At 42.9% G+C, this 27,505-nt stretch overlaps 1 protein-coding gene across 1 annotated transcript in view; it reads left to right on the top strand.

The window, feature by feature from the left end:
* The window catches only part of MCCC2 (methylcrotonyl-CoA carboxylase subunit 2), a 52,401-nt gene extending 26,665 nt beyond the window's left edge, over positions 1-25,736 (top strand). Inside the window, exons 8-17 of the mRNA XM_054397730.1 lie at positions 7,242-7,306; positions 7,896-7,995; positions 8,875-8,970; positions 12,222-12,294; positions 12,554-12,630; positions 15,244-15,310; positions 15,554-15,710; positions 16,375-16,489; positions 17,744-17,829; positions 25,420-25,736. Coding sequence (XP_054253705.1) covers positions 7,242-7,306; positions 7,896-7,995; positions 8,875-8,970; positions 12,222-12,294; positions 12,554-12,630; positions 15,244-15,310; positions 15,554-15,710; positions 16,375-16,489; positions 17,744-17,829; positions 25,420-25,537 — 954 coding nt within the window. The 3' untranslated portion in view covers positions 25,538-25,736. The remainder of the gene's footprint in view (positions 1-7,241; positions 7,307-7,895; positions 7,996-8,874; positions 8,971-12,221; positions 12,295-12,553; positions 12,631-15,243; positions 15,311-15,553; positions 15,711-16,374; positions 16,490-17,743; positions 17,830-25,419) is intronic.
* The last annotated feature ends 1,769 nt before the right edge of the window (positions 25,737-27,505 follow it).

Here is a 27,505-nt window from a genome sequence, read left to right as displayed (position 1 = left end):
ACCAAAAATTACAAGCATGTCTGTGGTATCTTGGGAGTGCAGATCAGAGAACTTCAGAAGGAGGACTGATCTGCTGTGTTTTATGTTCATTTACAAAGTAGATGCACTTCGGATAGAGTTGTTCATCATTTGCTTACTTTCTTAGAAAGGAAATTGTCTGTAAGGACATTGTCTTGAAGAACTCCTGTGAACTAAAACTGGCTTTATCGTGAGACTCAGAGTGGAGTATGTGACTGTGCAAAATATTGCAGCATGAACCAGCCTTAAAATGACAGTAGCTTGGCTCCAGCAGGGAAAGGATTAGTTGAGATGAGGGTTTATTTTTCTTGGAAGTGGGTGTACCAGTGCATGTTGTAATGCAGGCTCAGTTTTATATTAATACAAATCAGTCTTGGCTAACAAAGCTTAACACAAGCTTTAGGAGAAGAAAGGCATTTCTACAGCTAGCAGGCAGGGCAGCACCCACACATTAGCTGTTCTAGTCTCAATGAAGTCTGAGTGGATAAACTTACTCTTTTGAAGTTTGTCTCACTGAGCAAACTGGTCTGAGGCAGCAGTTTGGCTCTGTTTTGGTTATAGTCCTTTGCGAACTTTTAGGCATTATTCCTGCGACAGGAATAATGTTGCTCAGCCTGGGAAGGCTCTGAGAAAGCCTTATAGCAGCCTTCCAGTATTGGAAGGATGCTACAGGATAGGTGGGGAGGGACTTTAACAAAGGCATGCTGTGACAGGATGAGGGGTACTGGCTTCAGGATGGAGGAAGTTGGGTGTTGATGAGGTATTAGGAAGAAATTCTTCCCCACGAAGGTGGTGAGACACTTGAACAGGTCGCCCAGAGAAGTTGTGGACACTCCATCACTGAAAGTGTTCAAAGGCAGGTTGGATGGGAGCCTTGAGCAGCCTGGTCTGGTAGGAGGTGTCCCTGCCCATGGCAGGGGGTTGGAACTGGATGTTCTTTAAGGTCTCTTGCAGTCCAAACCATTTTACGTTTCTATGACAAAGAAAAGAGCAAATCAAATGCCACTCAAAAGTTCTTCCAACTTGACAAGGAGAAAGCACATTGTAGCAGTACTGCTAACGAAGATAGTTCTTCACTCAATTCCTGTAGTAATGGAGGAAGAGGAGTCTGCTGCAAGCTTCATACCACTTAAGATACTGGGAAAATATAGCAGGTCCCATAAACTGTGGGAAGACAACCACTGACAGATTATTTCATTGACCTGAGACACTGTGCTTTCCTTAAAAGCACAAAGAACTTACCTATAATGATGTCATTTAGTGTTATTACACAGCACTGCTCTCATTCCCACAGTATCTTTTTGGCATCTCATTCTTTCCCTTAAATCCAGAGTGTTTTATTCCCCCACTGTGTCATCTTGAAGCTAGAAGTGGATTTAGCGTTTTATAACCCTTGTTTTTTTGCTTCCCAGATTCAGTTTGCAGATAGATACTAAATTTTTGGGCAGCTTAAAAAAACGTAAAAGAGAAAAAAAAATAATTTCTACAGACCTTTTTTTTTTCTTTTAATGGCAGCTAAATGCTAATTATTGCTGTTCCAGAACATCCTAAACAAATTCAGAATGTACCTGGCATGTGGAAAGGAGCAAGGACACACAGACATACAGGGATACTTTGTTGTCTACCACAAAATAACACATTTACCTTGAAGTCTATTACTATTTCACTGAAGGCTTTCCAGGTTGACAAGAACAAAGTAATCAGCAAAAGCAGATGAAGTAATTAATGGCAACACTGTCATTCAATGCCAATTTATTTACAGCTCATTAAGAGTTTAGAATTCTGTAATTTCTTTGTCTGTTGGAAATTCTTTGGCAGTAATTGTTTCAAATATCTTAACCAGGTCTCTGTTCCTTATTATCTTGCTTTCAGTCTCTTTCTGCTTGTTGTTCATAAGTAAACAAAGACACATCCTCCCTCAAAATTAAGCAATTTTCCGTAGATTTATCACTATAATTTAGGTAGTAGGAGTTTTTTGTTGAAAAGTGGCTTAAAATATGAATGAAGGTGTTAGTTGAGAATAATATTAGTTGTGTGAGAAACATCTGAGTGATTCATGCATCTCTTTATTGAGATATGGAAATTGGTGTGATGAAAGAAATGAACTTTTACATCAGTCTGTTATTAGCTTGGCTATTATGTGACAAATAACTGCCCTGGTTGCAGGAACACCTTGGGCTATCTTAAGTACAAACCTTTCCTAGGTCCAGCACAGTTCTTTAGCTCAGAGCCAGTGGCATCTAAAGTGGCAGTACCAGCCCTGAGGGCATGCTCAGGTTCAGAGTAAGCTTCTACAGAAGCTTAGCTAGTAATTCTGAAAGATTTGACCAAACTTCACTCCTCTGACATGGCATTTCCCTAGGCAACAATGCTGGGCATCCTAAGTGATTCTCCTTGGTGCTATGTTAGAGCTGGAAAGGTACATCAGACCCTAGGATATGCCTTGGGTGCCCTGGAGAGCATACTTAAAAGCCAGTTTCTTTCAAGCTCCAGCATCAAGCAGGCTGTACAAAATAAGGTAGCTGATGCTTAGTATTACCCAGGAAGCTGACAAAATGGGAACCAGACCTCCTCTTCTAAGAAGATGGTCGTAATTTAAGGAAATTTAGGTCACACATTCATCATCAAGATGTGGCACAGGAGGCTTTTGCCAAGACAGGCTGCTGAAAAAAGGTGGCCTGAGTTAGGTCTCAAAGGGAAGACTTGGCTAGGCAAAGCCCCAGGCTGCAAGAATATTGTGAAGTTAGAAAGGGTGAAAACTTCACCACTTCCAGAGGAAGATTTCACAACTATCCTCCAGTTTAATTTGTTCTTTCTCGACCTGCAGGTGTAATGATCCTTCTCTTTGTGTGTGTAGATCAAACTTCAATATCACTTCTGTGTCACCTTTTCTGTTTGGTGGAGCTTTTCATATTCTCACTGAAAATATCCTTGCCTTCCTCTTAGCAGCAAAATTACTTCAGGCTCCCTTAGAAACTTCTATTCCATGTTGTAGCAGATATTGTAGCCATTATTGTGTATGCTCTGCTTCCCAAAATGTCTTTCTCACATGAAAGAAATTGCATTGGCTTTTACAGCTGAACTGCCTCAGACAAAACACCCTAAGGAAGCAAAAGAAATTCCCTGGTGGTATCTGTGATTAATCTTGGGATGTGTATGCTAAAAAAAAAAAAAAGAAAAGTGAATTGCAGGTACAGTCCAAAGCCTAAAGTGCAAGTCTCCTTGGCCTTCTTTTTAGAAAGGTGAGGAGTAATGACTTTGTGAACAGGTGGAAGTCAATAGTAAGAGAAGAAGTGTCACAGGATGACCATGAGCCAGCAATGTGTTCTTGTGGCCCAGAAGGTCAGAGCTTGAGAGTGTGCAGCAACAGGCTGCAAGATGGTGAGGGGACTACAACATCTCTTTTGAAGAAAGGCTGAGGGACTCATGGGGCTTTTTAACCTGGAGAAGACTGAAGGGGGATCTTACCAATGCTTATAAATACTTAGAGGATGGGGCCAGTCTTTCCATGGTGCCCAGTGACAGGACAAGGAGTAATGGGCACAAACTTGAAGGTAAGAAGTTCCATCTAAACATGAGGTGAAACTTCTCTAAGGGTGGTGGAGCACTGGAACAGGCTGCCCAGAGAGGTGGTAGAGTCTTCATCTCTGGAGTCATTCAGAACCCTTCTGGATGCCATCCTGTGCAAGCTGTTCTAGGTGAACCAGCCTTGGCAGGGGGCTTGGACTCAGTGATCTTCAGAAGTCCCTTCCAACACCTGTCATTCTGTGATTGTCTATGTCTTCTGCACTCCTCCAAACTGAGGAATCTATATCCTCACCCTTGGCAACACTGCTTGGGTAACTCAGGATGCCATGTTGACCTGCAGGCTACTCCATCCCATTCCAGAAGCTTCTGATTCTTCCTTCCCCAGGGAAACTCTTTTACTTTCTATGCTCAGCAGTGAAGGGAAGTCTGGTAAAAAAGGGAAAGGTTTGTCAAATACATGTATATTTTTGTGCTGGGGACTGTTCTACAGATCAGCCTTGGTCTGTTGTGGGAAATGCACATTTTATCCAAAGTTTATATGCATTTCTTCTCATCATTCAACAAGGATTCTCCAACAACTCAACCAACTCCTTGGTTCAACAAGGCCAAGTGCTGGGTCCTGCACTTCGGTCACAACAACCCTTTGCAACACTCCAGGCTTGGGGCAGAGTGGCTGGAAAGCTGCCCAGGGGAAAGGGACCTGGGGTTGTTGCCTGAGGATGAGCCAGTGTGTGGCCAGGTGGCCAAGAAGGCCACCAGCATCCTGGCTTGCATCAGCAATAGTGTGGCCAGCAGGACTAGACAGGTGGTTGTGCCCCTGTACTGCTGAGGCCACATCTCAAATCCTGGGTTGAGTTTTGGGCCCCTCAGGCCAAGAAAGACATTTAGGTGCTGGAATGTGTCCAGAGAAGGGAAACAAAGCTGGGGAAGGGTCTGGAGAGCAGGGCTGGTGAGGAATGGCTAAGGTAACTGGGGGGTTTTAGCCTGGAGCAAAGGAGGCTGAGGGGAGACCTGACTCTCTGTGAAACCTCTCCTTCAAAGGAGGTTGGAGTGAATTGGGGGTTGATCTCTTCTCCCAAATAACAGGTGACAGGACAAATGGAAACAGCCTCAAGTTGTGGCAGGGGAGGTTTAGGTTGGACATGAGGGACAATTTCTTTCCCAAAAGGGTTGTCAAGGCCTGGAGTCCCCATCCCTGGAGAGACTGAAAAGCTGTGTAGATGTGGTGGTGAGGGACATGGTGTGGTGGTGACCTGGCAGTGCTGGTTTGGTGGTTGGACTTGATGATCTTAAAGGTCTTTTCCAGCCTAAACAATTCTGTGATTCTATGGTTGCTAGCTGAAGTAGCTTGAACAACAATGCCTTTGATAATCCCCACATGCCTTGTCAGTCTGCTAGAATTTAATAACTGTTAATAAAGATGTTTCTGCTCAAACTACTGTTTCTTGAACACTCTATTGCACTGCAGTAGGGGGCAAGTTGGTGGAGCACTGGAACCTCTTTCCAAAACCACTGTCCTAGGAAGGTGGCCACTAGGAATCAACATGAATTTAAAGTGGGGAAATCAGGCCTGACCAAACCAGTAGTCATCTAAGGTGAAACGACTGGCCCAGTGGAATCAGAGAGAGCAGAGGGTGTTGTTTACTTGACTTTGACAAGACTTTTGGTACTGTCTTCCACAACATCCACCACAAATGGATAGAGTACTGACTGGGTAGATGGGCAGAGAGGTGGTCTGAGAACTGGCTGCACTGCTGGGCTCAAGCTGGAGGTCAGGTCACTAGAGGTGTACCCCTGAGGTCAATGCTGGGACCAATACTGTTTTAACACTTTCACTGGTGGCCTGGGCAGCGGTACAGAGGTCACCATCAGCAAATTTGCAGATGATAAGAACCTGTGAGGAGTGGTTAATAGAGGAGATGGTTGTGCTGCCTTTCAGAGGGTCCTCTACAGGCTGGAGAAAGGGGCTGGACAGAACCTTTTGATGTTAAAACATAGCAGGCAAATGCTTCTTGGAAGGAGTAATCCTGAGCACCAAAACAGACTGTGGACCAGTCAGCTGGGAAGATGCTTGGCAGAAAAGGTGTTGCAGATACTGGGGGACATAAAGTGAGCCAGCACTGTGCTCTTGCAGCAATGTGATGGGCATGCATTAAGGAGGCTGTTCCCAGCAAGTCAGGGCTGGTCTTCCTTCCCACCTGGTCAGCCCTTGTAAGACATGTTTAAGGTACTAGATCCAGCTCTGGGCTCTCCAGACCAAGAAAGACATGGACATGTCAGTGAAGGGCTGTGAAGATGGTGAAGGGTTCACAGTCTCACAGTATATCAGAGGCTTAAAGGGACCTCCAGAGATCATCAGGTCCAACCCCCCTGCCAGACCAGGATCACTCAGGGTAGTCTGCACAGGAATGCATCCAGGTGGGTTTGGAAAGTCTCCAGAGAAGGAGACTCCACAACCCCCCTGGGGAGCCTGTTCCAGGGCTCTGTCACCCTCACTGTTTCTCCTCATGTTGAGCTGAAACCTTCTCTGTTCAAGTTTGTATCCATTGTTCCTTGTCTTATCACTGTGGACCACCCAAAGAGAGCCTGGCCCCCTCCACTTGACACCCACCCTGCAGATATTGATAGACATTGATCAGATCCCCTCTCAGCCTTCTCTTCTCCACACTAAACACCCCCAGGGCTCTCAGTCTCTCTCCACAGGGGAGATGCTCAAGTCCTCTAAGCATCCTTGTGGCTCTCTGTTGGATTCTCTCCAGCAGGTCTCTGTCTCTCTTGAACTGGGAAGCCCAAAACTGGACACAATATTCCAGCTGTGGTCTCAGCAGGGCAGAATAGAGAGGTAGAAGAACTTCCCTAGCCCTGCTGGGTACACCTTTCTTGATGCACTCCAGAATGTGGAGCATGTGTGATGTGATGAGAGACTGAGGGAGCTGTGACTTAGCAGCCTGGTGAAGAGATGGCTCAGGGGGAATATAATATATCCATGTGCATGAATACCTTGCAGTGTATTCATGCACATGGATATACATGTGGAGCAAAGATAGTAGGAGTCAGACTTCTAATTCCTGCCCAGTGACAGATCAGGAGGCTACAGGGCACAAACTGAAACCACAGGAAGATCTATGTAAATGTAAGAAAACACTTTTTTTTCACTGCAAGGGTGGTCATGCTGAGTCCAGAGAGGCTGTGGAGATACTCAAAACTCAGCTCTACTATGTGGTAATGAACAATCTCCTCTGGTTGGCTCTGCTTTGAGCCAGAAGAGTTTGTGTAGAAGTTGAAGACTGCTAAGTTTCAGCTGAGATGTTGTTTGTTTGGAACAATGCAGGAAAGTATTGAAAATGGTTTGAAATTCTTAAGTGCTGAAAATATTTTTGTTAAAATTCACATTCATAAACCTCAGGGGATGTTCACACTCATAATGGACACAGCAATAAATAACAATTATGAGTGGAGAATCTCAATGAAAACCTAAGTGCTGGTGTTAGAATAAAGATACAAAGGGAAATTTAATAATTTTGACACATTTCTCTGTCATCACATTTTAAATCCTCATGAGGGAGAGTAACTGAGGAAATCTTATTAATGAAGAAGCACTTTGCAAAAATCTCTTTTATTGCTATAATTAAGCCAGTACAAATATTAATGCAAGACAAGTGTCAACTCTAAAGCTCATTTTCCTTTTCTTGTAGGTTAAAGCAGCAACAGGTGAAGAGGTATCTGCAGAGGATCTGGGAGGAGCAGATCTTCACTGCAGGTTTAAGGAATTATTTTTCTAGAGTTAATTTCTCTAGTTGGGTACTTTCCCTTTTTGCCCCATTTCCCCCACTTCCCACTTCTCTCTTCCCCCCACTTCTCTCTTCCCCCCGCTTCCCTCCCTTCCCCGCTTCCCTCCCTTCCCCCCTTTCCTCTTCCCCCCCTTTCCTCTTCCCCCCCTTCCCTCTTCCCCCCTTCTTCCCTCTTCCCCCCTTCTTCCCTCTTCCCCCCTTCTTCCCTCTTCCCCCCTTCTTTCCTCTTCCCCCCCTTTCCTCTTCCCCCCCTTCTTCCCTCTTCCCCCCTTCTTCCCTCTTCCCCCCTTCTTCCCTCTTCCCCCCTTCTTTCCTCTTTCCTCTTCCTCCCTTCTTTCCTCTCCCCCCTTCTTTCCTCCCCTCCCTCCTCTCTTCCCCATATTTCAGGGTTTTACTTTGAAAGTAATTTCATAAGAGGACATACAAAGCTGTATTGTGGTATCTATATTTTTAAAGATAAATAATAAAACTTCAAAAGTCTCAGAAGCCTTTCAGACCTCTCATTGTCAGATGGGTGTTTTTTTAAGTCCCCCTGTTGCTGTTGTTATTTACATACAGAAAATCTGGCGTGACAGATCATTATGCTTTGGATGACAACCATGCACTTCACCTAGCCAGGAAGGTTGTGAGAAGCTTAAACCTCCAGAAGAAAGTGGATGTAAGTGCACAGAGCCTGAATGCCCTGCACTGTTCAACATAGGAAGGCTTCTCTTTCCCTTGTTGATGCAACACATTTGTTTTGTCTCTGACTTCAGACACTTGAAAAGTGGAAGTGAGGGTTCTTGTCCCAAAATGTTGTGTTTTCTAAGGTTTCAGTTTTGCTGCAGTATTCCTAGTCACTGGGATTTGCATGCAAGAGTGAAGCAACTAGAGCAGGACTTCACAATCAACAGGATTATGCCTGAAGGTTAACCCAGTTAATTTAATTTTTAGCCCACCATGGATTTAAATTAGATACCTGCTAAAGCATCTTTTTTTTTTTTTAATAAACATCTCTCTGATTTTTTGATGAAAGGTATAAAAACTGAGGGGATAAAACTTAAGTCAGGTCATTGTGTTGTATTGATTTCAAAATCCCTTGAAACTAGGAAACAGGATGGAGAGCACCTGGTGGGGGGGGAGTTGTCTTAACTTGTTTTGACAGGGGGCACAAGAGGGGGAGTTGAAGATCAAAGCTCAGCAGCTGAAGGAAGGCAAGTTGTTGTAGTCAATTGCATGGGAAAAGTCTTCAGTATTTTTTCAGGCTACTACCAGTTTTTAAAAGGCACAGGGTTAAAGTAGGCAAAATGGGAGACATGCCAAGTTTTTAGTAGCATGGAGGAAGGCATGGAGGCAGAGGAGGGAGCAGAAAGAGAGGTAACAGTAAGTGAGAAAGTGTTACCAACCTTCAGTTGCAAAATGAGGACCACTCAGCACAGGCATTTTGATGTGGTTGGTGAGGAGTGTGCTGGTAAATTAATTGCTGTTTGATCTTTTAACTCATGACATGGACTAATAGCTCCTTTGTTGTGTGCATTGCTTTGTTTATTTGCTGAAGGTGTCTATAGAACCATCAGAAGAGCCTTTATTTCCTGCTGATGAAATATATGGAATAGTTGGGGACCAGCTTAAAAGGAACTTTGATGTCAAAGAGGTATGAATATACATGCAGGATCATGCCTGGCCATATGTGTGCATGCACTCACCTTTCTTGCAGGAAATCACTCTTTATGTCATGGTAGTTTGGCTGCAGAAATCTGATTTGGAGTGTACAGTGAATATTTTAGAATCACAGAATGGTCTGGGTTGGAAGGGACCTCCAAAGGTCATCCAGTCCATTCCTCTCTGCAGTCAGCAGGGACATCCTCAGCTAGATCAGGTTGTCCAGAGCCCTGTTGAGTCTCACCTTGAATATCTCCAGAGATGGGGCCTCAGCCACCTCTCTGGGCAATCTCTCCCAGTGTTCCACCACCCTCATGGTACAGAACTTGTTCCTAACATCCAATTTAAATCTGCTTTTTTTCTAGTTTGAAGCTATTGCCCCTTGTCCTGTCCCTGCAGGCCTTTGTAAGCAGTCTCTCCCTATCCTTCTTGTAGCCCCCTTCAGGTACTAGAAGGCTTCTATTAAGCCTTCTCTTCTCCAGGCTGAACACCCCCAGCTCCCTCAGCCTGTCCTCATAGCAGAGCTGCTCCAACCCCCTGAGCATTTTTGTGGCCCTCCTCTGGATTTACCTCATCAGGTGTGGAGGGCTCCAGAGCTGGACTCAGTAAAAAATATATTTTTTTAGTAAAAAAAACTTAATATATTTTTTTAAAATATTTTTTGTCCAACCTGTCCACTGCAGTGGCAATGACACTCTGAAAAACCTACCAGGAAACAGGCAACTTCATGTTGGCAAAGCATTCTGTAGACTTGCCAAGTAATGTGGCAGCTTTCCTTTTCTGTTAGTCTTGTGAAAGTAAAGGTCAAGTACTTTAAAAATTACAGGTTATATGCACCCTAGAAACAGTTCAGTGCTTTCTCAACTGTGTATCACAAAATCATAGAATCATAGATTCAGGTTAGAAGGGACCTGAAGGATCATCCAATTCCAACCCCCTGCCATGGGCTGGGACACCTCCTGCCAGACCAGGTTGCTCAAGGCCCTGTCCAACCTGGCCTTGAACACTTCCAGGGTTGCAGCCTTCACAACTTCTCTGGGCAGCCTGTTCCAGTGCCTCACCACCCTCACTGGGAAGAATTTCTTCCTAATGCCTAATTTCAATCCAGTTTCTTTGGGTTTGAAGCCATTACCTTTTGCCCTGTCAATCCATGTTGCTGTTAGAGTCCCTCTCCATCTCCCCTCTAGCCCCCTTCAAATACTGGAAGTCTGCTAGAAAGTCTCCTCTGTATGGAGATTATTGTACTCTTCAGCACTTCTACTATGAGTATCTACCTTGTTAGCTTCATCCCAGACCACATCTTTCCTGATACTTTGCACAGATCCCATATTTAGAGCCTTATTCACCATCAACCAAGGATTTATTTTAGGAGGAGTCTTGGTATGTATCTTTCTTAAAATACTTTGTCATAAATTACTGGTATTTGCTTTGCATTCAAACAGAAAAAAAAAAAAAAGACTTCTGTTGGGTCTCACACTATGCTCTCAAAAGTTGGAGTAACTTGGGTTTATGGGGGTCCCAGTGGATGGGAGGCTGACCAGGAGCCAGCAATGTGCTCTTGTGGCCAAGAAGGCCAATGGCAGCCTGGGCTGTATCAGAAGGGCTGTGGTTAGTAGGTCGAGGGAGGTTCTCCTCCCTCTCTACTCTGCCCTGCTGAGGCTGCATCTGGAGTATTGTGTCCAGTTCTGGGCCACTCAGTTCAAGAAGGACCTCACAGGGAACTGCTTGAAAGAGTCCAGCACAGAGCCACAAAGACGATGAAGGGAGTGGAACATCTTCCTTATGAGGAGAGCCTGAGGGAGCTGAGGGCTCTGTAGCTTGGAGAGGAGGAGCCTGAGGGTGACCTCATTGCTGTTGATAAAGATGTGCAGGGGGAGTGCCCAGAGGCTGGAGCCAGACTCTGCTGAATGATGCCCAATGACAGCACAAGGGGCATAGGAAGTTCCATGGAAACAGGAGGAAAAATGACAGAGGACATGAGGATGACAGAAGACTGGAACAGGCTGCTCAGGGGGCTTGTGGAGTCTCCCTGTCTGGAGACATTCCAAACCCACCTGGATGTGTTCCTTTGTGACTTACTCTAGGTGATCCTGCTTTGGCAGTGGGGTTGGACTGGATGATCTCTGGAGGTCCCTTCCAACTCTTAACATTCTGTGATTCTTCTAAAGTTTCACTAAATATCTTCAGGGAAACACCTTGCTAAATATCTCCTTTGCACCTCAGAGAAACCTCAGGACAGGTCTTCTATATTTTTCTGTGCCACAAAAATTAAGCAAAGCTGAAAATACACTTACCTCTAAGAAAGTGACTCGTGGCTTTATGTGTTTTTCTCTTCCATAAATATGAGTCTGTTGATTAATGTTTCATATAACCAAAGGTAGCAGATTTTATTTGCATTTTTAACTGATGAAGAAAACTTTCTTCCTGTGTAACAGGATCAGGGAAGTGATTGTCCCCCATCAGCACTGGTGAGGCCACATCTTGAGGACAGTGTTCAGTTTTGGGGACCTCACTACAAGAAAATATTGAGGTGCTGGAGCAGGTCCAGAGAAAGGCAGCCAAGCTGATCAAGGGTCTGGTGAGCAAGTCTTGTGAGGAGTGGCTGAGGAAGCTGGGGCTGTTTAGTGTGGAGAAAAAAAGAGTCTGAGGAGAGACCTTCTGGCTCTCTGCAACTCCCTGAAAGGAGGTTTTAGTGAGGTGAATGTGGGTGCCTTCTCCCTAGTAACAAATGATAGGATGAGACAAGATGGCCTCAAGGTGCACCAGGGGAGGTTGAGGTTGGATGCTACAAGAAACTTCTTGACTGAAAGGGTTCTCAAACACTAGAGCAGGCTCCTCAGGGAGGTAATTGAATCCCCATCCCTGGAGGTGTTTAAAAGACACAAAGATTTGGTGCTGAGGGAGATGGTTTATCACCACACTGGGTAGTTAGATGGTGATTTGACTTGAGGAACTTAGAGGTCTTTTCCAGACTGAATGGTTCCATGATCCTGTAATTTAAACTCTTTGGTTAGAATCTACTTAATAATGAAATTCCATGTTTTGTAAACATAGATAATGGACACTTCAAAAAGTAAATGTGTTTTGTCTGCCATGCAGACTGTTCACCTGGTAGGCTGCTTGATGTTCTCTAAATTGAGAGCATTTATTTTAAGCTACATCTTAGCATGGTCTACCTAAAAGATTAAAAACTGTGCAGGATTAGGAATTTTATCTTAACTTTTCTATTTTTTTTTCCTTCAGGTCATTGCCAGAATTGTAGATGGAAGTAAATTTGATGAATTCAAAGCCATGTATGGGGATACTTTAGTTACAGGTATTTAAAAATGTAATTATTCTGTATATGCCCCCACTGGTTTTGTGGTTGGAGTCATTGTGTGTACCTCACCTATTAATATTTTAATCATATTTTTTAATATTTTAATCATGTTTTTTAATATTTTAATCATGTTTTTTCTTTTAATCATGTTTTTTCAGCATTTTGTGGTACCAAGAGAAAACGTTACTTTTGATATGCTGTGATAAAATAAATACATGTGAAAATTTACAGATTTTTTTTTTTCTTTTTCCTTCAGGATTTGCAAGAATATTTGGTTATCCAGTCGGAATTATTGGAAATAATGGAGTTCTTTTCTCAGAGTCGGCAAAAAAGGTAATTAAAATAGATTATTAGCTTCTTGATCAAAACAGAGCTTGTGGTGAGACCACTTGCTCTTGAAATGAGGAGCTTTTTTTTTTTTGTATATAGTGAAAGTGGACTAGCTTTCACATGACACAGCTTAATAAGCTGTAAAAATAATTGGCTGTGTTGTAGGCACAGCTTTGCATGGATTTTTCTGACAGGAGGTAGAAGGGTCATCAGGAAAAAGCAGTCAGAAAAACATCACTTAAATACTGTGTCACTATGACACAATTGAAAGAGTATTGTCCTGAAACCTAACAGCTGTTCCAAGTCCATGCTGATATAATACTGCTGATAATTCCTCACCTCTGATCTGTGCAGCACCACTGTAAATCACATCATTGTCTTTGTAATAGCTGGAAAATGTCAGACCTGGGCTGCAGAATTCAGTTCGTTGGTTTACCAGAGATTTAATTTTCATACTTTGCTGCAGCAGGCTCCTGGGCTTAGACTAATGAGTGAAAGCATCTAGAGTCTCATAAAATCCAGGAACTAAAATACCCATTTTGTGAATTAAAGAGCACCCTTGGTGGGGTATTGTGGTTGCATTACAGTTAACAGTGCCTTGCAGATTGGGCTTGGGGGATTGGTGGTGATAAAGAGCTTTTGAGTATGGCAGAGTGGTTACCACAGAGTGGTCCTGTGTTGTTTGGCTTAGTTCTTTGGTTTTATCATAGAATCGTCAGGGTTGGAAGGGACCTCAAGGATCAGCCAGTTCCAACCCCCCTGCCCCATGAGGTGTCCCATGGGCAGGGACACCTCACACTAGAGCTGGTTGCTCACAGCCACATCCAGCTTGGCCTTAAAAACTTCCAGGGATGAGCCTTCCACCACCTCCCTGGGCAAGAAACTACTTCCAGATTAATTATTTTTTGTTTTAAAATAATGGTAATTATATATGGTAGTCTTGTTCTGGCAGGCTGCTGGTGAGGAAATCAGTATTGAAAACCTATAGGAAAAAAAGAAAAAAAGGAAGCCTTGATGAGCGATTTGGAGAAAAGAAGTAATTTTCCTTGATTTATTGCTGTAATAAAATAGTGCACAAAATTGAGTTTCGTGTGCTGAAGGAATACTTTCAGCTTGGAGCACTGCAGTAAGTGACATTGTTTTCAGCTGGCATTTGTTTAAACACAGATATTTCCAATTTGACAATAACTCTTTTCACTGTTTCTTATACTCTCAGTATTTTCCTGACTGGTTAAGGCTGTAACTTTTTCCCTACCAGTGGAAAAACTTTAAAGACTCTTCCCCTGCTGTCTTTTGCTGGCATACCAGTACCGTAAGAGTCAAGGTGCAGTTATTTTACTTTTAGAGAGACCTTTGTCAAGTGCATTGCTTCTTTAAACATCATAGTCCAACAGTACTCCTTTTCTTTTTGTCTTTTCCATCTTTTCCCCATGATTGTCACTATGTTTTTGAAGTGATTTTTTTTATGTTTTGTGATTTTTCTCTCCTTTTTTTTTGCTTTCTGTTTATAAATTCATTGGTTTTGTATTCTGAGGAGGTTAGTGGTTTTTTTTCCAATTGCTCCACCACATACCTTGGATTTTTCACTATCAGTGTGGAAACACCTGAGGAACTTCATTGATGTAGGTAATTTCTAGTTCTGTTTTTGCTTGGAAAATGTTCTTTTCCTATATAACAGAGAGAAAGCATCTGCCCTGAGAAAAAGGAAAGAGTGTGACAGCAATTGGCAGGGCCCTGAGCAGGTAGAGTGTGTGGCCTTTCCCTATTTCAGAGATTTTCTTTGCTCAGGAACAGGAGGTATCCTTTTCTGACTGGCTGTCTTCATTTCCATGGCGTAGTCTGACAAAACTCAGTGTCAGCTGCCACACTGTGAAGCTCTCTGTGGTTTAATTGCATCCAGAATTGTAGAGTCATTAAGGTTTGGAAAAGACCTCCAAGGCCATCGAGTCCAACTGTGAAGTCAGAACAGAGTCACCACTAAACCATATCCCTCAGCACCACAGCTACACAGCTTTGAAATGCATTCAGGGACAGAGACTGCAGCACTACCCTGAGCAGCCTGGGCCAGGGATCGACCACTCAGTGAAGAAATTTTTCCTAATGTCCAACCTAAACCTCTCCTGGTTGTTTCCTCTCATTCTGTCAGTTGTTCCTTGTGAGAAGTGACCAACCCCCCCCTGGCTCCAACCTCCTTTCAGGGAATTACAGAGCACCAGAAGGTCTCTCCTCAGCCTCCTTTTCTCCAGGCTGAACAACCCCAGGTCCTTCAGTTGCTCCTCATAACACTTGTGCTCTAGACCCTCCACCAGCTTCATTGCTCTTTTTGGGATGTGAAATTGAGGGTTTCAGCATCAGGAATAATGCTGTCTAAGGATATTATTTCTGCTCTACCCTTGGAGTCTTAACATTTTTGGCATTTTCTTATTTCTGCTGGGGGGAATTCATTGTTTGCAGTTGACTTTGATGGAGCAGACGTAGCACTGCACTTCATGATGCAAATACTTCCATGGACTTCATGGAAGGAGACTTGTCACAGACACCAGAGTGCTGCAGTGACAGCTTCACCCATCCAAGTTTTAATTACTTTTTTTTTTTTGTCTCCTTTACTCTCCACAGGGTGCACATTTTATCCAGTTGTGTTGCCAGAGAAATACTCCCATTGTGTTTTTGCAGAATATTACAGGTGAATAAGCTCAGTATTTTTCATTTTTATTGTGTCGTAGGCTTTGCTGTTGAACTGTTGAGGCTGTGACATTCAGACAGCATCTTGTGTGCTTTGTTGTACCTACCTCTCCAGCCTGTTCTGAAATCAGCCTGTCAGCAGCTGGAGAAGGCTTTGCCCTGTGCTTTGTTCTTTCTGCATGGCTCAGTGTACTGAAGTGAAGTTAGTGAGCCTTTTTTTTTTTCTCATGTTGTAATTCTTTAGGTTTCATGGTTGGTAGAGAATATGAAGCTGGAGGGATAGCAAAAGATGGTGCTAAGATGGTTACTGCTGTAGCTTGTGCCAATGTACCTAAAATAACAGTAATTATTGGTGGTTCTTACGGAGCTGGAAACTATGGGATGTGTGGAAGAGCATATAGGTAAGTGTTGCTTAAAGTGATGACAGCAGATGGAACTAATTCAAGAGAACGAGCATTCTGTATCACTACCTAACCTATAACTGTGCTGATGTGCTGTCCTCCCAATTCAGATACTGGAGAAAAAACATTCTGCAGTCCTAAACAGTCTTTAGACAATGTGGGCTGGTCCTTTATGCTGCAGTCATAGGAAGAACACCAGCCTGTGGGGAAAAAAAAAATAAACTAAAATCTTTATTCACTTTAATGAGCCTGGATTTATGAGTAAATGTTTGCAGAACCCCTAAAGATTTATTTCTCTGACCCTTTGGACATGACTCATGTAAAGCTGTGTTGTCATTTTTCAGGGTCTCTGGTACAGTTGAAGTTGGTGGTGGTATTTTTAAGGAGAAAAATTCCTGGGGGGCAGGGTGTAAAAACTCAAGGGAAAAAAAAGGCATTTTAAATCCATTTGAATGTGAAAAATCAGAAGAATTTTCACACTTTCAAATGTAGTGCTGCAGGCATTGAAGAACATTAATTTGCATGCTCTCCAAACCAATACATTGTAAAATTGTCATGCATAAAAAATTGAATTTTTAGCTGACTGGGAATTAATGTTTTACTAGGAAATAAGGCAATGCCTTATTTTAATATTTAATGTGTTTTGTTGTTTCTCTTTTTTCAGTCCAAGATTTCTTTATATGTGGCCAAATGCTCGCATATCAGTGATGGGAGGGGAACAAGCTGCAACTGTTCTGGCTACAATAGCTAAGGACCAAAAAGCAAGGGAGGGAAAAAAGGTACATTTCCCCTCCCCCCACACTCTTTTATTTGCAGTGATGTCTTTATCATTTATTCTTTCACTGGAGTTGTTCACTTTATGAGCTAGGGAAGGATGTTACAGAGCGAGACAGCAATGAACTATCGTTCATCAAATGCCAGATAGTGCACTGGAAAACAGGAAGCATTTGTAGAATGTTATTGTTTACATCTAAATGTGAATTCACAGTGTTTCTTGTCTTTGCTTGAAAATATGAGCATTTTTTATATCTGTTCTTTCATCAGTATTAGTATTATTTTGAGAACCAGATTATTAGTTCTGCCCAAGAAGCATCCCTGGCTGGGGAGTAAGAGGAGGAATATGTGAGGACAAAATGTCTTTCCAGTTATTTTTTGAAGCAGGCAGCTTTATAGAAAGCTGATCTTCAAATATATGTAGTGACTGAGAATTATGAAGCTCATAACAGCAGAAGTCTGTAGAGGTTTGGGGAAAACTTTGAGTCATTGCAACATTTTAATTGAAAATTAGTGATATTTTGTTTAATCACTTTCTCCTCTGCTCTGTGTTTTAAATTACATGGTTTATGTTTACCCTGGTGCTTTGGTCCTGTAAGAAGTGATTTTACTTTAACGTCTTAAAATTGCTTGTGTTTATCATGAGTAGTTATTCAAAATAAGGAAACAACATGTACAGTTCTTTCTTGTACATTTTACTTGGGCTTTGTGTGGGTAGGATGTATTCACCCTGATCTCTTTCTCTCTTGATTTCCCACATCCCTAAGATGGACAGGATGATACCCAGAAAGAAGTTTGAGAAAAATAATTGTAGTTAATGCCAATAAAATGGTCTAGAAACTGAAAATTTTTCTCAGTTGCAGTGATGACCACTGTAAAACACTGAGAAGAAGCCCAGTGTTAAAACAGTACAGACTTGTGTTATTAAAAAAGTCTTGTCAAAGGCAGCTCAGAGTGAGGTTTATTCAGTACAGTAGCTTCAGCAGTGTTTCAGATGCTAATCTCCAATTATTCTTATACCCAATTATGTAGATTTTTCACTCTCCTTTCCCACCCCTCTTGTTTTGAGAAGTGGTATTTGAATTTCGTAGCCAAGTAGGCTGAACTGATAATTGTGTGTAACATGGGGAGAAAGCTTTAGGGGGAGATCATTTAAGCAGTTTTTTGGGGTTTGATGCTATATATGAAGCTCTTCTGTCATTGTGGAAGAAAATATTAAAGAATATCTTATCTGTGCTTCTTTTTTTTTTTTTTTCAAGTTATCTGAGGCAGATGAAGCAGCTTTGAAGGAGCCAATCATTAAGAGGTTTGAGGAGGAAGGAAACCCTTATTATTCCAGTGCAAGGTAACATATAAGTGATTTCCAAAACTTTGTTATAGTGACAGTAACATAACAGTAACTTCATGGAGAACAGCAGAACACAGCAGTGTGGAAGGAAGATTCTGTTTGATGGAGCACTGCAAGCCTCAAATCAATGTTTTGTTTGTCTTGTATCTTTGTAGCCTGTAGTTTCAGAAGGTGGCATGCATTTGCAGGAATTCTTCTGCTGGTTCTTTGGAGTAATGATATCACAGAATGTTAGGGGCTGCAAGGGACCTCAAAAACTCATCCAGTCCAACCCCCTTAACAGAGCAGGATCACCTATACCAGATCACACAGGAACACATCCAGGCTGGTTTTGAATATCTTCAGAGAGGGAGACTCCACAACCCCCCCAGGCAGCCTGTTCCAGTGTTCTGTCGCCCTCACAGGGAAAAAAATTTTCCTCCTGTTTCCATGGAAATTCCTGTGCCTCAACTTCCACCCAGTGCCCCTTGTGCTGGCATTGGGCATCACACAGCAGAGCCTGGCTCCAGCCTCTTGGCACTCTCCCTGCATATCTTTATCAACATGAATGAGGTCACCCCTCAGTCTCCTTCTCTCCAAGCTCAAGAGCCCCAGCTCCCTCAGGCACTCCCCGTAAGGGAGATATTCCATGGGATTTATATTCTACTTACTTTATTCTGGATAAGTTTTCTGTCATTCCCCCCAATGTAATATCTGATCATTGAACAGTGTTGTAAGTGTGTGAGGAAAAACTCAGGTGGGGGTTTGCAAGAGGAAGAGGCCAGTGGTAAAGGAGAAATTTCAGGAAGATCTGGGGCCATTTGCAAATCTTGGGTCATGATCTTGGTGTAGGTGACTGTACTGGACATTAGCAGATGGCTGCAGCATATTCGTGTCTGTTGAGAAGTCTTTTCTGTTAATGGAGCACTAGAAAATGCACAGGAACCAGTTAGGCTAATGAATCATAGTGGCATTGTGGAGCATCACCTCTGGAAACCAACCTGGAAGCCTTCTTGGCCACTGCTTCTTACTCCATGTTAATCTCATCCTCTCTGTACTCACCTTCCTGCACATTTTTCTGCTTGTGGTATCCAAAGCTAATCCCTCACAGGCTGTCAGCTGCTAATGATGGTAGAGGGTGGCATAATAACAGGGCTTTACTGTGGCTCTGAGGCTTCTCATTTTGCAGAAACAATATTGGTCTCATACAGCTATGGAGGCTGCTGTGGGTACGTTTTTGTGTGGCTGAATCAGGTTTATTGATGTTTTTTCTTACCTCCAAGGTGGGAAGTCTGAAAATAAGCAGCAGAGAGTGGCTGGGGTATGATAAATTTCAATGTGGGTAACATGGGCAGAAATTATGTGAGCAGGTGGGTGCAAGGTACTCTGTCAGTGTCATAGAGATGTCAACAAAAGGAGCTTGGGGACCTTTTTACTTATCTTGATCCCTGTGTAATCTGATGTATGACAAATTTGATAGAGCAGAAGTACCAGCAGCATAGCATCAACAAGCTCCTTTATGAATTGTTCACCATGATCTGAAGGAAGAGGTAAAAACCAGTGGCAGCTTTCACTCTGTTTTCTTTTAGGGTAGTGGGAAGCACTTAACTGAAATAATCATACTTGGGTGATCCATGTTCATGTTAATATTTAATCAAAGGAGTGCCTTCATTAACTTGAAGCTCCTACCATTCTGTCCTGGCTGGTGGCTGTGACAGAATAAGGATACATAGCACAGGTTTTGTGGTGTCATCTAGGCAGGTCTTGGTTTTAATCTTGTCACTGTTTGGTCTTTGCTTCTGTCAGTGGCCTGTGTGGGTGGTGTTGCAGAAATTCATAGAAACCCTCAGTTTTGGGGGTCTTTATGCATGTGTACAACGCCCCCCACTGTGACTAAGCTACAGTTTATTGGGTTTTTTTGCACAAGAATCAGTGAGGATGCTTTTGTGAAATTCTGAATTGTTATTGATGTGGATTTTCCGGTGGCAGGCTGGATTTTTTTTTTTTTTAAAAAAAAAGCTTTTTAATTGATTTAAATTTCACAGAGTTTTTTTCCAAAATGGAGAGATAGTGTCTGCTGGTAAAAAACCAACCAAACAAACAAAAAAATTGCGCTTTCTTTTTAATACCTCTTTAAAGATCAAGCCTACTACCTGTGTCACAAAACCTTATGCCCTGAGGCAAGGAGGGAAAACGAAAACACATATTGTCATCTTTTATAGCTGGATTTTAAGGAGAAGAATTTTCCACTGATGCAATAACATCCAAAAAGTGAGTCAAGCTGCCTGTGTTTAATCCCTCCCATGGAGGAGAAGACAAATGGTTTGGTTTTTTGTTTTTAAATTTTAAAATTTTTACATTTTTCCATTATTTTTTATATTTTTCCATTTTTCTTTATTTTTAATGTGTTCGCTGGAAGCATAGTCTTTTCATACTCATGACTGAAAATAATTGGATTTGTGTAGCATTCAATATATTCAGTCTGTTAGTGAGATAAAAACTAGTCCTCTCCCAAACCCCAGCAAAACATTTGTTTACAAAACTGAGTTACTAACATGCAAGAAAGCAGCTTTACATGTAAGATTAAGTTTAGAATTTTTAAAGTCCTATAATTTTTAGAACTGCAACCTGAGTATTTAATACCAGTTTTGTGTTACTGAGCAACTTTAACAATTGTTTTCCAGAATATCTGGCCATTTTGGTGTAGTTAGGCTGCAGATCCGGGAGACACCTCAGTAAATAGCCAAAGCGTGCTTAGCCTAGGGGTTGGCAAGTGCTCTTACTGCTAGATGTCCTTCATTTAAACAAGCAGAGTAGGTATGGACTTATTATTGTGCCTGTAGTTTGGAAAGGAAACTTAACCAAAATCAGGGTAGCTATGGACTTATTATTGTACCTTTAATTTGGAAAGGAAGCCTAACCAAAAGCAGACTAGGTGTGGACTTATTATTGTGCCTTTAGTTTGGAAAGAAAGCTTAACCAAAAGCAGAGTAGGTATGGACTTATTATTGTGCCTTTAATTTGGAAAAGAAGCTTAACCAAAAGCAGAGTAGCTATGGACATATTGTGCCTGTGGTTTGGAAGGGAAGCTTAACCAAAAGCAGAGTAGCTATGGACTTAACTATTCTGCCTGTAATTTGGAAGGGAAGCTTAACCTGCACAGACATGAGGTGGCTGAAAACTGTCCTGGGTCAGGCTTGCATGTGATCAGGTTTGTGTCATGCTGTACTCAAGCTAGTAAGTCCAGGGGAGGCAGGAAGTCAAATGCCAGAGCTGAAATCCTGCTGAGGTTGCTCTGGCTAAAAGCAATGGAAGTGAAATGGCCCTTGTCACTGAGGAGTGCTTGTGAGAGTGGCTCAGGTCAAGACAGTTCATGCTGGCTTTTCTCTCTCTTTCTCTCTTCAATCCATATAGGTACAGTCTGCACTGTCTAGGAGCTCTTAATTGCTCTCTGCTGTCTTGCTGAGATAATTGGGATTTCATGCCTTCCTGACAGTTTTACCACCCTTCTGCCTTGCTCCTTCATTTGTTGCTAATTCGTAAGCCAGGTCTCAGACCCATAGCTCTGAGGGGTTTTGTTTCTGTAGGGTAGAATGCCTGAGCAGAAACAATCAGATGAATTAAGATGACAGCTTTTGCAGCAAATTATGGACTTGAGAGAGGGCTTTAGCCACCCTATTCCTTGGAGCCAGCCCCCTTGTCAGCCAGCAGCAGCAGCTGCAGATTGGCAAGGCTTTGCTGTGGGTCAGAGAGCAGCAACTTGTTCCCTTTGCTCTGAAGGATGCTTCCTCCCTGGTCCCAGACATGGTGAAAAACCCAGCTGACTGTCAACCCAATGTCAGGGTGCTGAATCTGGAGAGGCTTGGTTTTGTCAGGTGCTAACCAGATCCCTTCACCAAAAAGACCAACAAGAAAGCACCATCAGACAGCTTTGTGTTCCTGAGAGAAAAGCATGATCACGGGGCGGAAGGGCTGCTGCCTGCACCACTGCTTGGGTACAGGCAGTTTGGAGGCTCCCTCCTGCTAAGTTGTGGGAACCAGTCTGCCTCACCCCAGAACGTCCACTGAGATGGATGTGACCCAGCTGACTTCATTAGGGTTTGAATCAATCTTTGAGCAGTAATAATGAGAGGGAAGGAAAGTGCCCCAATGATCTCAACAATACAAGCAAATTTCCCTGTTTGCTTTGCTCATATAATTTTTGCTTATAAATCAGAAACTTGTTGGATGTACAGGATGTCAATACTGTTCCCTGCAGTTGTGTTTTCTAATCAAACTTTATAATCAATTATTTGATTAGAACCTTTCACAGTGAGCAGCCCTAATTAACAGGAGCCATTAGGCAGCAGCTTTTTTAATGAGTTATATTAATCTGCTTACAGGTTTCTAAAAGGATTTCAGCAGTTTGCATCTTAACAAATTGCATGGGCATTTTAGTTCTGGGGACTTCATTTCTTTTACTCAGTGTGTCTCTCAGTTACAAATATTTTATGAGTGTAGTTGTGACTCATGTTCCAACAGTAGAGTTTTAATAAGAGAGTTTAATTATTAATGCTGCATCTCAGCAGAGAATGTGGTTTGCTTTCAACAAAGAGTAGCAGAAGCCAAGAGTGACAGTAGGAAAGCAGCTCAGCTTCACAGGCTCACAGGATGTTAGGGATTGGAAGGGACCCCTGGAGATGATCAAGCCCAACCCCCCTGCCAGAGCAGGACCATAGAATCCAGCACAGGTCACACAGGAACACATCCAGATGGGGCTTGAAGGTCTCCAGAGAAGGAGACTCCACAACCTCTCCGGGCAGCCTGTTCCAGTGCTCTGTGGCCCTCACACTGAAGTAGTGCTGTAGTTTCTACCCATATAGGCCTTTGTCCTATCACAGGGTGCAGCTGAGCAGAGCCTGTCCTCTCCCTCTTGACCTCCAGCCCTCAGATATTTATAAACATTTATCAGATCCCCTCTCAGTGTTCTCCTCTCCAGACTGAACAGCCCCAGGGCTCTCAGCCTCTATTCATAGGGCAGTGCTTCAGTCCCTCAATCATCCTTGTAGCCCTCCCTTGGACTCTCTGGAGTCCATGCAGTGTAAACTCTTCGTGGTTGTCAATAGAAGTTAATTGTGTTGTTACCAAAACCATACACACAACCCAAAGCTGTCACTAGAATGTGCCACATGTTTGGCTACTGTGTATTACAGTGCCAGTCACTGTGAAGTTGCAGCTTCTAAAGGTACCACCTTCACTTGATGACTCATTTTGATTTGGCTCACCCCTGCCCTCTCCAGGCCCTCAGCAGGTTTGTTGACCACTTTTAAGAAGTATGAATCCCTTCAATCAGTTTCAATGTGTTTCACAAAGTAAAAGTGGCAAGTTTCACAGATTGCATCATGTTGGAAGGGACCTTCAAAGCTCATCTTGTCCTGCAGTTAGCAGGGACACTTCCAACTAGAGCAGGCTGCCCAGGGCCACATTGAGTCTGATCTTGAATGTCTCCAGTAATAAGGCTTCAAGGGCATCCTTGGGCACTATTTCACCACTCTCATTGTGCAGAACTTCCTCCTGATGTTCAACTTAAATCTGCCCTGCTACTGTTTCCAACTATTGCCCCTTTTCCTATCCCCACAGGCCCTTCTAAACAGTCCCTCCCCAGCCTTCTTCTAGGTTCCCTTCAGATAATGAAATGCAGCAATGAGGTCTCCCTCTAGCCTTCTCTTCTGCAGGCAGAACAGCCCCAAGTCTTTCAGACTGTGCCCATAACAGAGGTGCTCCAGCCCTCTGATCATCTTTGTGGCCTCCCCCGGACCCAGTCCAACAGGACCAATTAAAAAAAATAATTTTGAAAAGTTAATTTAAAAAAAAAAAAATTGAAAACTGGTTCATTTTAAAAAATTTGATATGCAGAGAAAACAAACCTCTAACAGTTAAAAAAACCTAAATTGGCTTAAAAATAGATATTACTCTCTCTCTGCTAGCTGGAGAACAGGCTCCTGAACTGAGTCTGAACCCTTGTGCCAAGGGTGATGAGGCACTGGAACAGGTTGCCCAAAGAAGCTGTGAAGAGTCCAAGCCTGGAAGTGTTCAAAGCCAAGCCTTGGGCAACCTGATCTATTAGGAATTGTCCCTGCTTGTGGCAGGGGGATGGAAGGAACTAGATGGCTTTTTAAGGTCCCTTCCAACCCAAACCATGCTGTGATCTTTTATTAGGTGTCCTTAGTGCAATTCCACTTTGTGCATCCTGGGATAGATCTGGGAATTTGTTGCAGAATAGTCAGTCTCTCATTACTTTTATCTGATTTGGTAAATACCAATCTCACATCAAATGATGAAACACAGTGAAGGTGGAGAACACTCAGAAGTGTCTGCTGCTGCCTTGAGCTTGTCAGCATGGATTTAAGCACTGCTTGCAGTCCTCTTTCTTTTGGGGGTGAGATTGGCACTTTTAGTATTGAAGGGAGAGTGCTAAACACATAATTTTCTAATAGATTTTTTTTAATTAGTCTTCAAGGAATAGGAAATTTGCAGGTGGCAGTTTGCATCTGCAGAGGAAATGCTGTGCTTGCTCTTGGCAGAGAGACTCAACTCCCTGTTCAGGACCCCTCCTTTTGTTTTCACATTTTCCACAGACAAGGGGTTTAAAAATTAACCAACACTGAGGTAAAGTGCAAAAAAAGAGTTCAGAATAAGTCTGTCTGGGGAAAGATGGGATGGAGGAGGAACAAGGACACTCACCAAGGAGACTCTGCGTGTGTTTAGCAGGTGCAGATTGCAGTGCATGCTCAGTGAAGCAAGCAGTTTTGTGTCTTGCAGGGCAGTAGCAGTTACACAGTATTGACTTTTTTGTGGCCTGCTGGGGGTTTTCTTGTGGATTTTAGTTAGGGTAGGACAGAGCTATGACTGGGATCTGATGCCACAAGTACTTTTTAAGATTTTATTTAGAGTAGGATGGAGCTGTGATTGGGAACTGATGCCTCAAGCACTTTTTAAGTGTGGGATAAAATCAAAGAGTCCATTTACAGGTGTTTGTTATTTTTGTTTGGTAGTTGCTGATTCATAATTTAACTCCCTTCAGGGCTGGGTTAGAGGGGGAGGTTTATTATCTTACCATTGTTTATAAGTGGACTTCAGAAAGGAAAAATAAATACAACAAATAACTGGAGATACTTGAAATGTATTCTGGTTCTTAGTGATGAAAGAATAAACTCTTGGGTTGTCCTGGCAGGAATAATGCAAATAATGCTGTGACATAGTCATTAACATGCTAGTATTCTTAATATTGTTAGAAAGGAGCTTATTGACAGAAGGTCATTTTTCCTGTGAATACTGAAAAACCTGCTACAAGGAAGGATTTGATTTAAAACCTGTAGACCTGGTGTTCCTCATGAATTCAAAATTCCTACTTTGTTCTTCCACAGAGGTATAAGAACCACCCTGTTGTGTTGATGGTCAAGGTCAATTAACTCCATGGCTTCATTAGCTCTTTAGTCCACTCCATTTAGTACAACTGTTCCCAGTTTCATGTGCTTGGAAACCTACCTGATGTTATGTTAATTCCCTTCAATTATTATTGTTTGATTTTGTTTATTTGGTTTTGCTTTTGTTTTGTTTTGTTTTTAGATTATGGGATGATGGAATTATTGATCCAGCTGACACGAGACTGGTTTTGGGCCTCAGCCTCAGTGCAGCATTAAATGCACCAACAAAGAAGACAGAATTTGGGGTTTTCAGGATGTAAACTTTAAACACATGCTCACCAGAATTGCCTTTGTATATTTTGATTGGGGCTGGAAGCAAACCAGCTAAACCTCTGAAGATCATCTAGTTGGACAGGATGATCTTTAGAGGTTGCTTCCAACCCTTAAGCCTTCTGTGATTTGTAAGTCAAGAAATAAAAGATTCATACAATGCCATTTTTGAATGGAAATGCCATTATTTATTTTCACTGAGGTGCTGCAGTCTTTTGATAGTGCTTTGAGATCAGTCACTTTACAGGGTTTGTATAACATGGCATGAATAAGCAGAATGGCTAATTTTTAACCCCCCAAAAAGTAATAATAAATGAGTACTATCTTTAGATAAATAAATCTCAAAATAATCTACATATTTGGTGCTTATCAGTTCCTCTGTTTCTTCTGATTCTTCTTTGTATGCCTCCTATAAATGCAAAACATTTTTTGCAAGCCAACAATAAAAAAAAAAAAAACACCCACATTTGCTAGTAAATTATTTTTGCCAGAGTGAAGTGCTCTGAGAGCAGCCAGAGAGCTCCAGGTGGCATGAAAATGACAGATCTCATGCAGTTTTTGGCATTTGGGCCTTTTCTCTGTCTTTCCTCCCCAAAAACCCAACAACAACAACAAAAACCCAACCCATTGCTCTTCTGTGTGGTTCCTCTGCAGTCAAAACAACAAGAGAAGCTGATGGATGCATCATGTTTTCTGGGAGCCTGTGCTCTGTGGGAGATGCAGGTTGCTGAGAGCACTTCTGAGAACCAGGGTTGGCTTGCAGAGGTGTTTCAGCATCTTCCTGTCTGATCCTTCTGACAATTTAATGAAGACAGAGCTTTCTCCCCACATGGATCAATGCTTCACCCAGAGCACATGCCTGGATCCCCCTGATGTTAGGGTTCGTTAGATGCTGGGGGGTCTGTGGTTAATTGTATGCTTTTGTCATAGCTTGGAGCCTGCAATGTTTTTGAGGAATTCACTGTGCACCATTTCATCTCTTCTCTTTAGATGACCCTGCACCTTGCAGAAGCTAAATGACTGCTGTGCCAACCAAGAAGGCAAATACTGTGCTAGCTGGGACTAGGGAGGTGGTCTCACCTAGCCTTGCCCTACAGGTGCCCAGATAACTGTTGTGAGACATAGTCTTGTCTCAGAATCAAATCCCAGAAGGTAACGTACATGGGTGGAGCTCCTCTCCTGTGCTGCCCTGTGGGGAGAAGAAAATCTACTGAGAGGGCTAACCATCCTGGATAACATCCTAGCTGTATCCTCCTAGGCTTCTGTGCCAGAGGAGTTCCCTGTGGATTTAGGAGCGGGAGGGAAGATCTGCTAGCTGTCAGCCCTCCCAGTTGTGCCTCAGGCAGATGCAGAAGTGAAAAATAAACAATCCTTAGGGATGGAGAATTTCAGTGTACAACACAGACAGCCCAGCACATAGTGAGCTGTGGGTCCACATCTGCATTGTGCTGAAAGAACAGTTTTTCTCTCTCATTTGACTGAAATCTACCCAAAACCCGGTGTGTTCTGCACCACTAGGAAGATGGCTTCTGTAGTCTGCATACCTGCAAGCTCACATGTGTGGTCTTAGCATATGAAACACACTTAGCAGAGGGTAATGCTTGAAATGCTCTCTCCTCACTGGAGAGAGTCCAAGGGACAGCTACAAAGCTGCTGGGGGGTTCTGGAGCCTCTGTGTGAGGAGGAAAGGTTGAGAGCCCCAGGGCTGCTGAACCTGGAGAAGAGCAGCCCCAGAAGGGATCTGAGCAATGCTGATGAATAGCCAAAGGTGGGGATCAGGAGGCTGGAGCCAGACTCTGCTCAGTGGTGCCCAGGGACAGGGGCAATGGGCACAACCTGGAACCCAGGAGGTTCCATCTGAACAGAAGGAAAAACATCTTTGTTGTGAGGGTGCTGGAGGCCTGGAGCAGGCTGCCCAGAGAGGTTGTAGAGTCTCCTTCTCTGGAGAGCTTCCAGCT

Source organism: Indicator indicator, chromosome Z (assembly GCF_027791375.1).
Source record: "Indicator indicator isolate 239-I01 chromosome Z, UM_Iind_1.1, whole genome shotgun sequence".
NCBI lineage: Eukaryota > Metazoa > Chordata > Aves > Piciformes > Indicatoridae > Indicator > Indicator indicator.
Note: the sequence above shows the minus strand (reverse complement) of the source record. Positions and strands in the feature narration are given on the sequence as shown.